Here is a 15329-nt window from a genome sequence, read left to right as displayed (position 1 = left end):
CCCCCCAGAAATGTAGACCCCCTTAATTTAAATTCCTGGGGAAACCATTGAGTTTGCGACAGAGCAAAGTAATATTACATAAGCTTCTTAACACCGAACCTAATGCTGAGGATGTCTCAATTATGAATTATGACAATCGGCAATAGCGTCTGTTCTGCACAAGCACCAAAATGGCGGCGCTCAGAACAATGTCGGGAAACAGAGTGCCGATACTCTTAGCGCAGCTCATTTAGTGGCTCTTGTATTGCGTAGACCACTGCCATCTTACATGTGGTTACCGTATCATTATGTGTTTCTTGGCAACATTGCTTACTGTCTGAAAAAGAATTTAGCTTGCTTAATTTGAAATCTTTTTTTAAAAAGCAACTCGTACGCCATGACTTTCTGCCAATGACTTCAGGCTGTGTGAGACACCATGAAAGAAGGGCACTCATACGCACTTATCAGGCATCTTCCTAGGCTCTATGGTTTTGCATAAACCAACCAGAACATGTTGAGGCGCGCTTAATCGAATGCTTAAATTATACCCTGAGGCACCCAACTTCGACATCCGCGAACGTATACAGTGGGAGCAGGTAACTTTTGAGGAGAGAACATACTACCCTTCTTTTGAATGCTTTCGCGTGGCAACTGTGGAAGGGCAGCACAGGTTTGGGCGCAACTTTCCCATAACTCCAACACAGTTCGTTGGTTTCAAAAACCTTTAAATCTAGAAACTGAAGATACCCAGCTGAGTATATTTCACTGGTCAAGGCAAGCTCCGTGGTTTGCTCCATTATAAAGGATACCCAGCCGACCTAATCAAATCCTTGAAATAACAGAATAAAAAATCATCTCCATAACGTTAACAGAATTGGGCAACAAGGACCGTATTTTTAAATCTACAACTCGATCTAAAGCAGCCAAAACATTTTCAGAAACTAACGGTGCCAAAGAGGATCCAACGCATACACCTTGTTTTTGTGCGAACACCGCGCTATCAACCTCCACCACAGTTCATTTCAGATAAAGTTCAAACAATTCCATGAAACTTGAACAATCAATGCCAGAAGTAGCTTGGAATGTAACCAAACTGCCTTCTACCAACTGATGCATCCTAAAGAGAAGCAGTGATTGGTTCCAACGTGTTATCTAGATCTACAATATGTAAGGCGGCTAAGCTGCACGATGTAGTATGGAACGAGTTCAATAGATCGGAATCTTGCACGCAGTGACACTGCTCTGTTTTAATTGACGCCATGACGTCAGCGATAACGTCACGTGACACAATGACGACACGATGACGTCACGTGACATCAAATACCCGCTAGAAATAACCAAGTAGTTTGTCGCTAAATTTATCGTGAATTGAGTGTCAGGTGATGCCAAGATATCTCGCGACGTCACGATTTTCCCGCTGAATTTAGCGGGTGAATTTCTCCGCTACATTTAGCAGTAAGCGTTTACCATCCTGCACGTGATGCGACATTCCATGACGTCACATCGTATGACATGATGCGACATCATATGACTTTACAATTTATCTACAATACTATATACAAATTTACGAGATAATTTTCAAAACCAACAAACGAGTACTCACTGTGGTATCCAGCTTGGATTTCGACGTAGTTTTTTTCGAACCCGAACAAAATTTTACGCTGTTTAACTTTACGTTTTAGTATACATTTTACGTAATCAAGCCGGACATTCGTGGAATGAAAAGAAAATCTTACGACAATAAAGAGGGACGCTTTCTTTTTTTATTATTTATTATTCAGAGGCACACTTCCATAACCTCTAAATAAATGTCATCCCCTCCCCAATCACCGCGAAAGCTCACCACGCTTTCTTCCAATCCAGGCGCTTCTTTCGGCAGTTTCGTGACACCATATGGTACAATGAACGGGTGCTTTCCCATCTGCGTGTTTGGTCTGCACACAAACACTTTACTTCCTTTCATGCATATGTGCGGGTAATCTTTACACTTGTAAAGTTCGTGCTGATAGAACAGCACATCTTGTTCTTGCAGCAGAGAGGCAGGTCGGCTACGCTCAAAATTAAGAAAAGTAGGATAAGCTTCTTCCAGAAAGCCCTCTACTCTTTCCACTCTAGCAGAGGGAACGCTGAAGAGGAGGCAAGCAAACTCGCCTCCTTTCTCTCTTTTTCTCTTGCGTTCACTCTGCTAGAGTGGATAGACTGGAGGGCTTCTCGGGAGAAGCTTCTCCTGCATTTCATAACCTACAACAGAGTATAATTCAAAGGCACGTGAAGGTATGGTTGACGTTACAAAAATATATTAATATATTTTATTATGTCAGGGATACACGAGCGCACAAAAACCTTTTTTTTATTTTACTTAAATACAAAAGTGTATTCTATTTTCCAGAAAATTGTAAAAAAAAACTTTTAGTTTTAACCTCGCTACTTCTCTCTATATGCAAAAGAACTCCATGCAAATATTCCAGCAGTGGTGGATTGACGCTTTCTAGAAACCCTGTTTTCACTTCCTGCGCAGAAAAGGACGCTTCTTGTACTTGTCCGACGCCATATACTGCTTTATGTTGGGCAACTCCTCAAACTTGTCAAGAAACTTGACCAGGGTTGGGAAACGCTTGAATTCGTCTGGCTTTGTATCGCGAATCCAGTCCAGGGCTTCGTAGAGCATAAAGTCCACGTAGGTAAGTCTGTCGCCCAGGGCCCAGGCTCGCCCGCGGAGAAAATCGTCCCAGGGTTTAAGCTCCTTGCCGATGAGTGTTTCGTGAATCTTTCTGGCTACTTCCACGTCCGAGGACAAGGTGGCTTTGGTCATTTCTGAGAGGAGGTCCAACACCTGCTGCTCCAAGAAGTCCAGTTGAGTGACCTCATCCTCATTCCTATTGACGGCAAAAGAAAAGGAGTAGCAATATTCAGGTACTTATTTCTTATGTTTGGCATTCATAAAGTGTACGACTTATGCTAAGTGATTTCGAATAACGATAACAGTGTGCACCAAACGCTAAGAGCGCGGGGAAGATGCGACGAAGTCTTCACTATAATTCGCCACGGCTCTGTCTCTCTTCCGTTGAATGTGAGCTGGCAGTCAGCTTGCACCCCTTTTAGTCTACGCCATCAGTTACTTTTATTGGCAAACAACAAGTTTTTACACCAAGAGGGTGCGCCACCGCTTATTTGTAAATATCCTATAGACTCCAGTGACGCCACAGATTCACGATGCTCCCGAATAGGGCAATCGCCTCTAGATCACATTGAACCGTTATAGTTGTCATCACAATAATGTATGGCACTTTCCTCTATCTGTAATAGCGCTATCCTGAAAAAAAAAATTATTTCTACAAGCACTCGCTGCGCGCCAGCAAAAAGTGCATCCTCCGCAACTCTAGAGGTGGAACAAAGCTTGTGTATGCGCACGATATTCAGGCCCATTTTCGTGTAGCCTGCGCAACATTTTAAATGTGAGAAATTTGTAAACGTTGAAACTTCAATCTAGTTTCCTCGTTGCATCGGGAGGCATTTTGATTTAAAGTCCTGCTAAAGCCATGGATAAGGGAGCAAGTTTGACCATCTATTTGTTACATTTTAGACTCATGTCCTCCACCGTCAAAGTGACTTCGCGCCTTCGCAGCAACATCTTGCACTCTCTCTAAAACTAGAAGCCTTTCTCTTTTTAGGCGTTTTGATGTCTGAACATCGGGTATATATTAACCACTCCTCTTTATTTCGGTTGGTAGCCTAATGATTCTAATATATCTAAAGCAGCAAAAAAAGCATTGCGCACCGCAACATGTGTAAGCTAAGGTTACGCTGTTCTTTTTGTTTTCGCGTACTAGCTAGACAATATTGCTATTGACATCTCCAGTGTTGACCGACGGAGTGTAAATAGGGTCTTCATCTCATGTCAGATACGCTCGATGTGACAACTATTCAGGATTGACAAATTGGCAGGACCGTCTGACTTTTACTTTCAAATACAAACTCGAATATAAACTGCCTGGATTTTTTTACTGTTGCTCCAATTGATGAATCTGAAGTCTTGGAGGCAATCAAAAAATTGAAACCAAAGTTATCTACGGGAATAGATGGAATTCCCAGCTTCATAGTAAAAGGTTGTCCAGTTTTGGTTCATATCTTTAACTTATCACTTGCATCTGAAACATTTCCTACCGCTTGGAAGCGCTCTGTTGTTGTTCCATTACATAAATCGGGTGATCGATCCATGGTTAACAACTATAGGCCAGTCTCCCTCCTTTGTAGTTTTCCTAAAGTTTATGAAATTGTTTTGCACACCCGCCTTTACGCATATTTTTGTCGGAAAATTATTCCTGAGCAACATGGTTTCATGAAAAGCCGCTCCACAGAAACAAACCTGTGTTCCTTCCTACATCAGATTGTACCATCTGTCCATAGCGGAGGACAAGCGGATGTAGTCTACTTTGATATGAGCAAAGCTTTTGACAAAGTTAATCACCGATTACTGTTGAGTAAACTCTGTAGTTACGGTCTGTCCCTTAAGTACTGTCGTCTCCTCGATAGTTACTTATCTCATCGGCTGAACTTTGTGCGAGTATCCGGCCGATTATCTGCTCCTTTTTTATCTACTTCTGGGGCTCCTCAAGGCAGTAAGCTCGGTCCTCTGCTGTTTTTGGTTCTTGTAAATGATCTAACTTCCTGCATCAAACACACGCGGTTTTTGTTATTTGATGATGATATTAAGTTGTTTACAGCGGTTAAAACGGTTGACGATTGTAAATGTCTTCAGCGCGATATAGATTCTATTTCGGCGTGGTGTTTTTCAAATGACCTACTCTTAAATGAGTCAAAGACGAAAGTTATGTCCTTTTCTAGGAAGCGTGAAATTCTGAGTTTTCCCTATGTATTAGATTGCACCAATATTGCTCGCGTTGAGGACATTCGTGATCTAGGCGTTTTATGGATCCTGCAATTAATTTCAACCATCACGTGACCACAATTACGAATGCTTCCTTTCGAGTGCTGGGAGCCATTACACGAGTGACACGCGAGTTTTCTAAACCACTTCGTATTTTACGTTTGTTTTCTTCACTGGTGCGTAGTCGTGTTGAATATGCCTCAGTTGTCTGGAACTGTATTGGAGTGACAAATTCAGGTTTAATTGAGAGTGTTCAACGTAGGTTTGTTCGTGTTTTGTTTGATCGTTATTTTCAACCGAATTATTTCTATAGTTATGAGAGGATTTGTGAACTCGTGAAGTTAGACTCGTTGCACAACAGGAGAACAATTCGTGAACTGACATACTTGTATAAGATTGTAAATGGTATAATTAACTCCCCAGAGCTACTCAGCCACATCTATTTGCACGTTCCTCGTCAGTCTTGTAGACTTTATACTTTGTTTTATCCTATCGACTTTTATCATGCTGCACCCATAACACGCCTACAATTGACTTATAACCATCTAGAACAGATTTGTGCGAATGCTAGCCTTGATATATTTGATGAAAAGCGTAAATTTCGACAGTGTGTTGAGGCTATTGTTCTTTCCTAACGTTTCGCTTTTATCCTGTTTAGCGTTGTATTTCTGAAGGAATAAGTGCACCACTAAGGAGGCGTCAAGCTGTTGGTGGGTCACTGAAAATAAGAACAAACAATAAAAAACTGTTGAATAACGTTACCTGCCAGCGAGGTCGTGCTTCCTGCCGAGGTAGCGCAGTATGGCAAGGCTCTGCGTCAGCTTGAAGTCTCCGTCAATGTAGTACGGCAAGTTGGGAAACGTTAGGCCGTGAGAGAACTTCTCTGCTTGCCACTGGGTGCAGGCGTAGTCTGGAGGCCCGCCGAACGGCAGTCGCCTGTCCTCGAAGTCGATGTTTTTATAGACCAGCAGGTTCCGTATCATTTGGGCTTTTCCCCTCGTACCGAAGTATCCAAGTACGGGTGCCATTTCCGAGCAGGACCTGTGCTTCTGCTGAAATCGGCGTTTCCTCGGAGGAAAATGAGTCGTTCACCAAAAACTTGTTTTTTTTCTCCTGATTACTGTTTCGAAATTTACGCTGCAATTTGAACTACACCGCAGCCAGTAAAAGTACCGAACTCGGTCTGTTCTGAACGTGCCAACAAATGCTCCGCAAGACTGGCTCTTCTCCGGCTGCTTTTTAGTAGGCATAGCCGTGGAGCATCGAATTGAGGGGACCAATCAGAAGCACCCAGTTTCTCTTTCCCTTCTTATTTTTTTACCCAATTATAATGATCCAATCACCCCCATGAATGCGCAGTCAATGATTGGGTCGAGAAAGAATGGAGGAGGAGACTGGGTGCGCGCGATTAGTCATTGAACAATGTGATTTTCATGTTGTGTTGATTTAAATGCCGCCTCCGACTGAAACACGCGAACGACACAATGCGGTGATTTCCAAAAACGTCCTAAAAAGTAAAAAAAGTACAGAGCAGCTGCGTTGCAACTAACGCCCCGACGAGCAGGTGGAACTTCAATTAAGTCACGGGCCCGCGGGCCCGCATGTATGTACTTCTACCCTACGGTCATATCAGTCTGTACTCAATAGCCTAGATTGACAAAAATGAACGAAAGAGCACAAGGAAAGCCTCAGGGACAGATTAATTAGACACACAAACATAACGCTGTTTTATTGACCCTATGCTCCTTTTGCGCTATTTTATGTACTCTCATCATGCACCGACTCGCCCAACTACAACGGCTAGTCTGAATAAGAGAAATGAAACACTCACCGTAGATGTATGAGTTTGCTTCCAAAACGAAAGCGGCAGAATTATCGGTATCTTTGTGTGCGCACCTTTCTAAAAGGCGCTCCTAGGCCGCCGCCATGTTGCTCTGATGCTGATGTAGCTGGTGCGACGCTGGCGCCCCCTTTTACATAGAAATCTTCTGCCACTCTCTCGGGCTGTGGAAACCCGCTCAGCACAATTTTCTACCTATGATCTGCGTTTTTGCATTCAGCGTTTTTTGGCCCCTCTTGAAGGTTTCCACTTAATTTTTATGACACATGCTTCGTACCCTTTCTGTGTTATCTTCCAATGTGAGAAATAGGGCTGGTAAATGCGCGTTTCTGCTCGACATTCACGGGAAACGAAGAAGGGGAAGGGCGTCGAACGGGCCTCGACGCGATTTTGCGAACAATGACAACTGTTCTTCCCCTCCCAGAGATAATCCGCGTCGAGTCCTTCTTAGCCATAGCCAAAGTTAGTTGTTTGGGTTGGAGTCAGTCGCGCCCCATTCGTTGCCTTGGTGCTGGTGTGAAAAAAAAAGCTCTCCCCAAAACGTGCGTCAAAATACAGTCAACTTGGGTTCTGTCCGATCGAAAAAATAGGACTGGTCGACTGTGACTGTGTTATTTGATTTCTTTCTCAAAAAAAAATTATTTTCCCACAACACTGCATAGTGTGGTACGTACAATATATTGCTCGAATATTAACTCTTGCTAAATTGTATGTCCGTGTCCTGTTCATCGGTAAACACGTTATTTGTGAGCGTGAAAACTGTATGCTTTCGGCTATCATGTGTTGTAAGTTATTTTCGACAGCTAAGCGCTTTGTCGTTTGACACGCGGCTAATCGGGTGGCGGCGTCAAAACTTATCGTAAAAAAAGAAACAACTAATATTCTAGTCGCATTTGCTCTGTCGCGCGCGTACCACACAAAAATAGTTCACAACTTTTTTTCTTTTTGCCTTTTTTTTTTTTAAATGTGCTTTAATACTTTTTAATGTCCTCGGGAAAATGCATAAACTATGAAACACAAAATACACCGGGACAAGGCGAAAATTTAACCGCCTGCAGTGTTCGAAACTGCTCCTACCAGTCCACATAGTAGGGACGCCGGTGAGAGTCTAGCCTCAAACCCAGTGACTGAGCTCGAAAACGGTGTGTTGCCCCTGGGGTCGAGTGTTTCTTGGAAAGGTGTATACGGCTATTAAGTCAGGCAAAATGCGTTTTTGGCATATTGTAACGCAAGAAGAAGCAAGCCAATCAAAGGGCAGGATAGAGAAGACGCAGGAAAGGCGCGATGACGAAGCAGCCAAGCACTCGCCGTCATTGGTTGAGATCAAGGGGAAACTTAAGCTGATGGACGCGTTCGAGTTTTATGTTGCTAGTTAAGCTCAGGAGGATGGTTTAAGCAAACTGTTTTTTATAAGTAGCATACGGGATCAAAGCATCAGCTGTGGCGATTGGTCGTCAGTTCCAAACGCAACAGCGCGTGCCACCTCCTGGGAGCGTGGCCACTGGATGTCCTCTTCTTCTAAGATCAGAGAGCCTCATGACATCATAACAGTGAGCAAGGAGCACACGAACTTGCAGGCCGTATAATCTTGGTCGGAACTAGTACTTCTTACGGAAACAGAGTGCTCCAGTAAATATTTGCAGCCTAATGTACTAATATTTGTTTTGAAGCTTTTTTTTTTGTGTGTGTGTGTGGGGGGGGGGGGGGGGTGCAGGAGGAACGTTTGTCCCTCTGCACCTTTACACTTATCATGTTTCAACAGAATCTATTGCCATGAATTTAACGTAAAACGCTCTTTAGGGAAAGGACCCCCTCCTTTTCCTAAAGAACGTTTTACGTTAAAATCGACCATCGCCCATTTGCGTACGTCGGTGTTCATTTTCGGTCAGACAAAACGCGATTTGACCAATCGTTGAGTTGCACGAATACCTGGATAAGCAAGAGAATGCAGTGAGTCGTAAACTGGACGACGGAATTCGGTAGTGAGGAATGGTCAAGGCGTGCCTGTGGAAACGTCAGATGTCACTACTTCGTTACATCTGGGAATTCAGACGTCTTCGAGTTTAAGGGCTGTACTTCTAGAGTGAAGAAGTCGAAGTTCTTCATCGTGTTTTTCTGATTCGGCGAGGCGGCAAAAATCGATGTGATGCAAGAAGTTCGTCTGAGCGGACTGTATACTGACACGGGATAAAGCGTCGGCCGCTGGGTTGTTGGATCCCTTCACGTGTCGCACATCTGCCGTAAATTCTACGATGAAAACCATTTGTCTAATTTCACGGGGTGAATAACCATCTCTGCCAGATGTTAAAACGAACGTGAGTGGTTTGTGGCCGGTTAATATGTTCAAAAAGCGACCCTCAAAAAATTATCTAAAATGCTTGATGGCTAGGTAATCAGCTAGGAGCTCTCGCCCAAACGCGTTGTATCTCTGTTCGGTTGGACGTAATATTTTTGAGAAAACGAAAGGGTTTGCCAGTGTTGCTCAACCTGTTGCTGTAGGTCCGACCCCTTCCTCGGACGCGTCAGTCATGATGCGTGTTGGGGTGTTAGGCACTGGGTGGTGGAGCATTGTAGCATTGGATACATCAGTTTTGATTTCCTCGAATGCATGCAATCTGTCCTCTGTCCAAATTTGTTTCGGATTGTGCTTAGTAGACAAGATATCAACAAGCGGTTGAGTTGTTGTTTAGCATTGAGGGAGGAACCGTATAAAGCAGTTGATCAAGCCGAGAAATTCTTGCATCTGCTTGATGGTCGTTGGTCTCGGGAAATGGACAATAGCCTAAACCTTGTCAGGCAGTGGTTTTACTCCGGAACTACCAAAGTGGTGCCCCAAAATTGTCGATTTGGAGACGCCGAATGAGCATTTCGTAGGGTTAATGACGAGACCATAGTCTGTTAAGCGTGTGAAAAGGAGGCGAAGATGCTCGATGTGTTCTTGCGTCTTGCTTGCTACTAGAAGGTCGTCTAAGTACGCAAATCAAAAATCTAATCCCCGTGTGACTTGGTCAATAAAGCGCTGAAACGTCTGAGCTGCATTTCGAAGTCCAAACGGCATTCGGACAAACTCATACAAGCCGTAAGGTGTGATTGTTGCCGTCTTTGGGATGTCATTGAACTCTACAGGTATTTAAGATATGCCTCGGCCAAATCGATTTTTGAGAAAATAGTTGTGCCATTTAGATTTTGGAAAAAATCTTTGATGTGAGGTGTGGGATATTTATCGGCCCTTGTGACATTTTTCAATGCTCCATAATCCCCGCATGGGTGCCAATCGCCGGGTGTGGCTTCAAGCACCATGTGTTGCGACGAGGACCAAGAGCTTTTCGATGGCCGTATACTTGACAGCTCCAGAATACTGTCATACTCCTACCTCACGATTTTTAGTCGTTCTGGAGGTAGACGACGAGCGCGAGCGTAGATCGGTGGTCCGGTTGTGAGAATGTAAGGTCGTGCTGTAGAGGACGTATCACGTTGCACGGCCGAGTGAGGTCAGGAAATTCGTTTAGAAGTTTGTAGTAGATGTTGCTCGGAGATGGTGGGAATGCTGGGCGAGGTAGTGCAGTGACTATTCCTGAAACAGCGAGACGTGTCGTGGGGTCAAAGAGTCCTGAGTTTCGAATGGTCCACCCAGACTCCAAAGAAGGACAGGAATTCGGCCCCCAAAATAGTGTGATCTACATCAGCCACAATAAAAACCTATCGGAAATGCGCGAAACCCCAAAATCAAGTGTAAGCGACTCCTGACCGTACGTTGTAAGCTGAACCCGTTGATTGCTTGAAGATTTGATGTGTTCTTTTTAGACTTCTGTTCTGTTGGAGAAGGTGCTAACACGCTGACTTGTGCTCCGTGTCAACAAAAAAATATACCTTGGTGTGTTTCTCCGCGATGAAAAAGAAGTGACCTGTGGGCTTGAGCACTTGACCGGTCACCATTAGCAAGTGCTGCGGGCGTTTTCCTTCGACCAACTGCAAGGAGGGGAGCAGTGGTGCGGTAGGGCTCCGAACTTTTTATGGTACCAGCAGAGCCGATGTGGCCTCAATGAACTAGGTGAAGGAAGGCGCTTTGCTCGGGGTGTTCACGCGCACGTCAGTAATGCTGTCCAATGGCAGCCACCTGGTCCACCAGCATCGCGACGTTTTCTTGCAGGTGCCTGAATTCTTCGGGAGTGGGACACGAGGTGGAGAATGCGCACATTGGACGGCAACCGCTGCAGAAAAAGTTGACGTAAGATCGAAGTGTCCATGGCCGAGGCCTGGCTTCCCGAAAGTTGTTTCATATGACGAAGGAGTGGGTAAGGTTTTCTGTCCTCGAGCTCCTCAATCGTGAGTGGCTGCTGCAGCCGGCGCTGCTCTGAAGCGATTGTTCGACGGATCAACTAATTCTTTAGGTGACCATAGGGATCTTGGGCGTGGGGAGAAATTACTATGTCACGTACGAGGCCTCGGTTGAAGACAGTCACATGACAACTTCTCAGAATTTCATCGTCTGAGAAGTGATGTTCCGGCGAGCGAACTCTTGATCAGCTGCATGACCATCGCAAAACGGTGGTCATGCAGCTGATCACAATGGTTGCCATCATGCTCAAGCCGGTAGTTTGGGCTTCGCCGTAGATCCCCAAAACTAAACTCTGAGATAGAATATTTACAAAATTGCGCAAGTCATAAAAGAAAAAAAGTCTGACACCTCGTAATTCAGGGACACATCCTTCAACAACATCCGTCGTAACCTCAAAATCGAGAAAAATGTTCCGGAGTTACCCTTTGAAAAGTGAGGCAGTTGATGTTTGTTAATTATGCAGTTTGGCATATTTCAAAACATTTAATTCACTAGCTCATTAGGACTGTGAACAATACTGCTTTACCTCAACAAAGTTTGCGTGCACCAGCTTTTATGTATGCCTTGGCACAAGTGAAGAGGAGCACCCTGTAGATTATGATAGGACATCCGTGGAATCCTATCGCTATTCCTGTGTTCTAAAGTTTATACGGGACTAATAATTTTGCTAAAGCATGCTCGGATATATCTGCGAAGCAGCATCAGCACAGACACTTTTAAATTGAAGCTGTTTCTCAATAGAACACTTTTAGATTTCAAATTAGTAGATGATGTCTTTATTTGGAAAGTTAGCCGCGACTATTTGCAGTTCAGGATAGCGCACCGAAGACAACATAAAGTGCTGGTCCGGACGTGCCTTGTTTAGTCACACAGTGATGCGCCAGCGACATATTTCACGAGCCAAAGTAACTGTCTCAGCTCTTTCCGACCATGAACGTGTGTGGAGTCTGCCTGATATCCGCTTTACTTCTGCTTCAATCCTCGGTTTGGTTAGAGCTGTTTTATGCTAGTTACTATCATTATTTCCATGGCAACAAAATCGTGCCTGCGTCCGGTTTAGGCCACAAAGCAGACCTGTGCCCGCTACTTTAAAAATGTAATGAATTACAATTACAAATTACAGAGCCTCAAATGTAACAGATTATTGTTACAAACTACTTTCACTGAAAAGTAACCGATTTCTCGGCGTTGGAGGGAATACTGTATTCTTACGTTCAATGCTGAAGATGTTCGAACGCTTTAAATGATGTGGTAGTATTATTTTCCACGGAGTGTGCATGATGAGAGGATAATTGTAAAATAGTGAAGACTTCGAAAATTTCATGTATGTGATCAGTCAACAATCCCGCCCGATCTTCCGCTTTAAGAAGTTGCCTATAGCGGTTTGGAAGTGGTCTTTGTGATTTTGTAATCTAGTTCGTCAAAGCGAACGTAAGTTACATATTAGTGTCTAGAAAGCCTCCAGCGCTGTACCGCTGGACCGTGTGAAAGCCACTTCCGCAAATCGTAATCGGTGCAAATTACGATGCGTTGAACGTATGCGTTTAGGGCACCTTTACTAGACTTACAGCGATCGCGCTAATTAATAAAAACAATTTTTTTCTATCAATCTACAAACCAAAAGGAAGGTGAACAAAACGCGCTGATGTATCCACCTCTGAAAACACCACGTCGAAGCTGTCAAGGAAAACCTTCGCAGCGGTTAATATCATTGTCTCTTCGAGTGCTTTCTCCATGATCAAAAGAGATTGTCTGCTATTTTCCGCCATCTTTGCTATGTTTTCTTTTTACCTTGGCCCAAGGCGAAGCCAATCCGCGTAGCATGCAGGTGATGATCCCGGCCGTTCTAATACCGAGTCGTGGATCGTTTACTCGCGATGTCACGTGGTGTTACCCACTGGCGTATGAGACATGTTACTCGGGTAAGATTTGAACATAGCAAGTGTCTCCAAACTTTCTTTTTTATGAAGTATTAGAGCAGTGCGACTGCGGCCTAAGAGAGAGGAAGCTTCGAAGTAAACTTATTTTGCTGCGGCTTTGTTATCTAAATAATAAATGTATAATTTATTTTGCGAATAAATTTTTCTTCTGCTCTGTTACATACATTTTGTATTGGCAAGAGATCTTATCGTGGGCCTGGTAATGACAGGGTACCGTCCAAATTTCTGGAATGCAGGCAAGAAGATGGAAGAAGATTTGATCAACATGCTAGAACTTGAGGCCAACCACCTCCAAGGGCGCAACTGGACCTTGGTCGACCGTCTAACCTGCATCAAATTCTTGCTGTACGGGGCCCTGGAGTGGAGCTACGAGTTCAATCCTTATGCTTTTAAAATCCACCCTTAACTTCTTAACTACTTCAAGAACTTCCAAGAACTGCCTAACATCAAAGAGCACATGATGTCGGAAAACTATCTCAAGTGCCGATAACAAGGCCCATGTACCCGTGGGGCTTCAGGAAGGCCTAGTTTTTCCTTTCAGAAATCATTGTTTAATGAAAAGAAATAAATTTTAGAGGAACATAAAGTATTTAGGCAACAATTTTACCAGCCTAATTGTTGTCTCTAAACTTTTAATTTGAGCCAAAGGGGCTTGAATTTTTTTTTTAAGATAAGTGATTACCATGGTACAAGAGAAGATAATTGAATAGGAATGGATGTTGAAACTTTAATAATATTTGTATTGCTTATAATTATCGCTTAAGATAGAGACGACATCCGTGAAGAACTAAGGTATGAGCTTCAATCAAAAGTTTTACTTCCCCGCTGAACACACAAGTTGCCGATGACTATGAGCAATGGATAAACTCAAGTTCATGGTAAGACTCACAACACGATTGAACCTGAAAAAATGTGATCCTCTCAGAGATAATTAGCAAGTGAAAAATCATGTTCATTGCCCATCATATTTGTCAGCCTAACTCAATTCAAATATTTGTTAAAAGCGAGGATCCAGCTGTTTCTCACAGTTGCTGGCTCCCTACGTGTTCTGCTTGAAAAGCACACAAAGGCGTTGTTTTTTTTGTTTTTTTTTTTTTTAGATTGCGCAATCCCTAGTCAGATTAACCCGAAACTGTGCCAGGGTCATATATAGGGTTTTGCATTTTCGGTTCCTATTTTTTCAAAATTCGGCGTACTTTTTTCGGTGCTTATTTTAAAATGTGATTTTCGGTTTTTTCGGCGTATATTTATGCCCACAAATGTTTCTCGTCTTTTTTTTTTTTTGGCGAATATAAAATAAACACCAACGGACACCAGATCGGATGATCCCTGTAGCTCTGATATTTGTAATCACTCAAAGAATAACGGCACAGATACATTAAAAAAGAAATGGGCACTTCATTTGGCAAAAGTGCGCAACTGTAAACGAAACGAGAAAAAACACAGAAATACAAACAAGTCAGATATGAAGCCTATGCCCAAAAAACATGGAACTTCACCTTCGGTACATCAGTATTACGTGATCCTATTATAGTACATACACATGTACTTTCCCAGGCTCTCCTAATTGATCCGCACTCTTTCTTTATTGTTAATATGACCCTGAGCTTCGAGAATGCCCCATCAACGCTAACACTGGACACTGGCAGGCTGAGGAGATGAAGCGCTGCCTGAGCCAAAATCGGCCAATCAACCAATTGTGACCGCCAAAAGAGACACGGTGCGACGTTTTGAAGCACAACACAACATGCAGAGCTTGCATCAAGTCAGTCTCTCTTACAACGAGTTTGAAAATGCGCTCGTACGGGGCGAAGTCATGGGGCATTTCGAACTTCACGTTCCGATCGATGATGCGCACATTAAACCAAAACGTTGTGATGGCATCTGTGTATCCCAAACATTCGGACACGTTTCAATAGACACTGTCGCTCCACTTCTTCGCCACGGCTCTGCGTTACGACTGGAAGGTTAAAGTGACTTTTTTCGGTTAAAACTGAATTTTAGAAAATTTATTTGACATACTTTTATCGGTTCTTATCGGTTTAAATCCCAGAATGCCGAACCTAGAACTGAGCTTTTTCGATTAAAATCGAATTTTTGTAAATGAATTCGGCATACGTTTATCGGTTTTCATCGGTTTAAACCGAAAAATCCGAACCCTAGTTATATACAACCTCTTTTTTTATATAGATATAAAGATTCTTTGTTAGGTATCACGACGCGGGCTAGTAATAAAAGCGAAGGATGTTCACGTACCAATTCGCATTTCGCATTCGTCTATATATGGGGGCGATATTGTAATAATAAAATATATATATTACCATTTCACGGATAATAACCTCT

At 43.3% G+C, this 15329-nt stretch overlaps 1 protein-coding gene across 1 annotated transcript; it reads right to left on the bottom strand.

The window, feature by feature from the left end:
* Positions 1-2313: 2313 nt before the first annotated feature.
* LOC8028435 (glutathione S-transferase Mu 1-like) lies at positions 2314-6086 on the bottom strand. Its single transcript, XM_029970256.4, has 2 exons — positions 5630-6086; positions 2314-2855 (listed from the first exon to the last, which is right to left on the bottom strand). The coding sequence occupies exons 1-2, from the start codon at positions 5893-5895 to the stop codon at positions 2483-2485; spliced, it is 639 nt and encodes a 212-aa protein (XP_029826116.2). The 5' UTR covers positions 5896-6086; the 3' UTR covers positions 2314-2482.
* Positions 6087-15329: the final 9243 nt, after the last annotated feature.

This window comes from Ixodes scapularis, unplaced genomic scaffold (genome assembly GCF_016920785.2).
Source record: "Ixodes scapularis isolate PalLabHiFi unplaced genomic scaffold, ASM1692078v2 PGA_scaffold1__304_contigs__length_218370807, whole genome shotgun sequence".
NCBI lineage: Eukaryota > Metazoa > Arthropoda > Arachnida > Ixodida > Ixodidae > Ixodes > Ixodes scapularis.
Note: the sequence above shows the minus strand (reverse complement) of the source record. Positions and strands in the feature narration are given on the sequence as shown.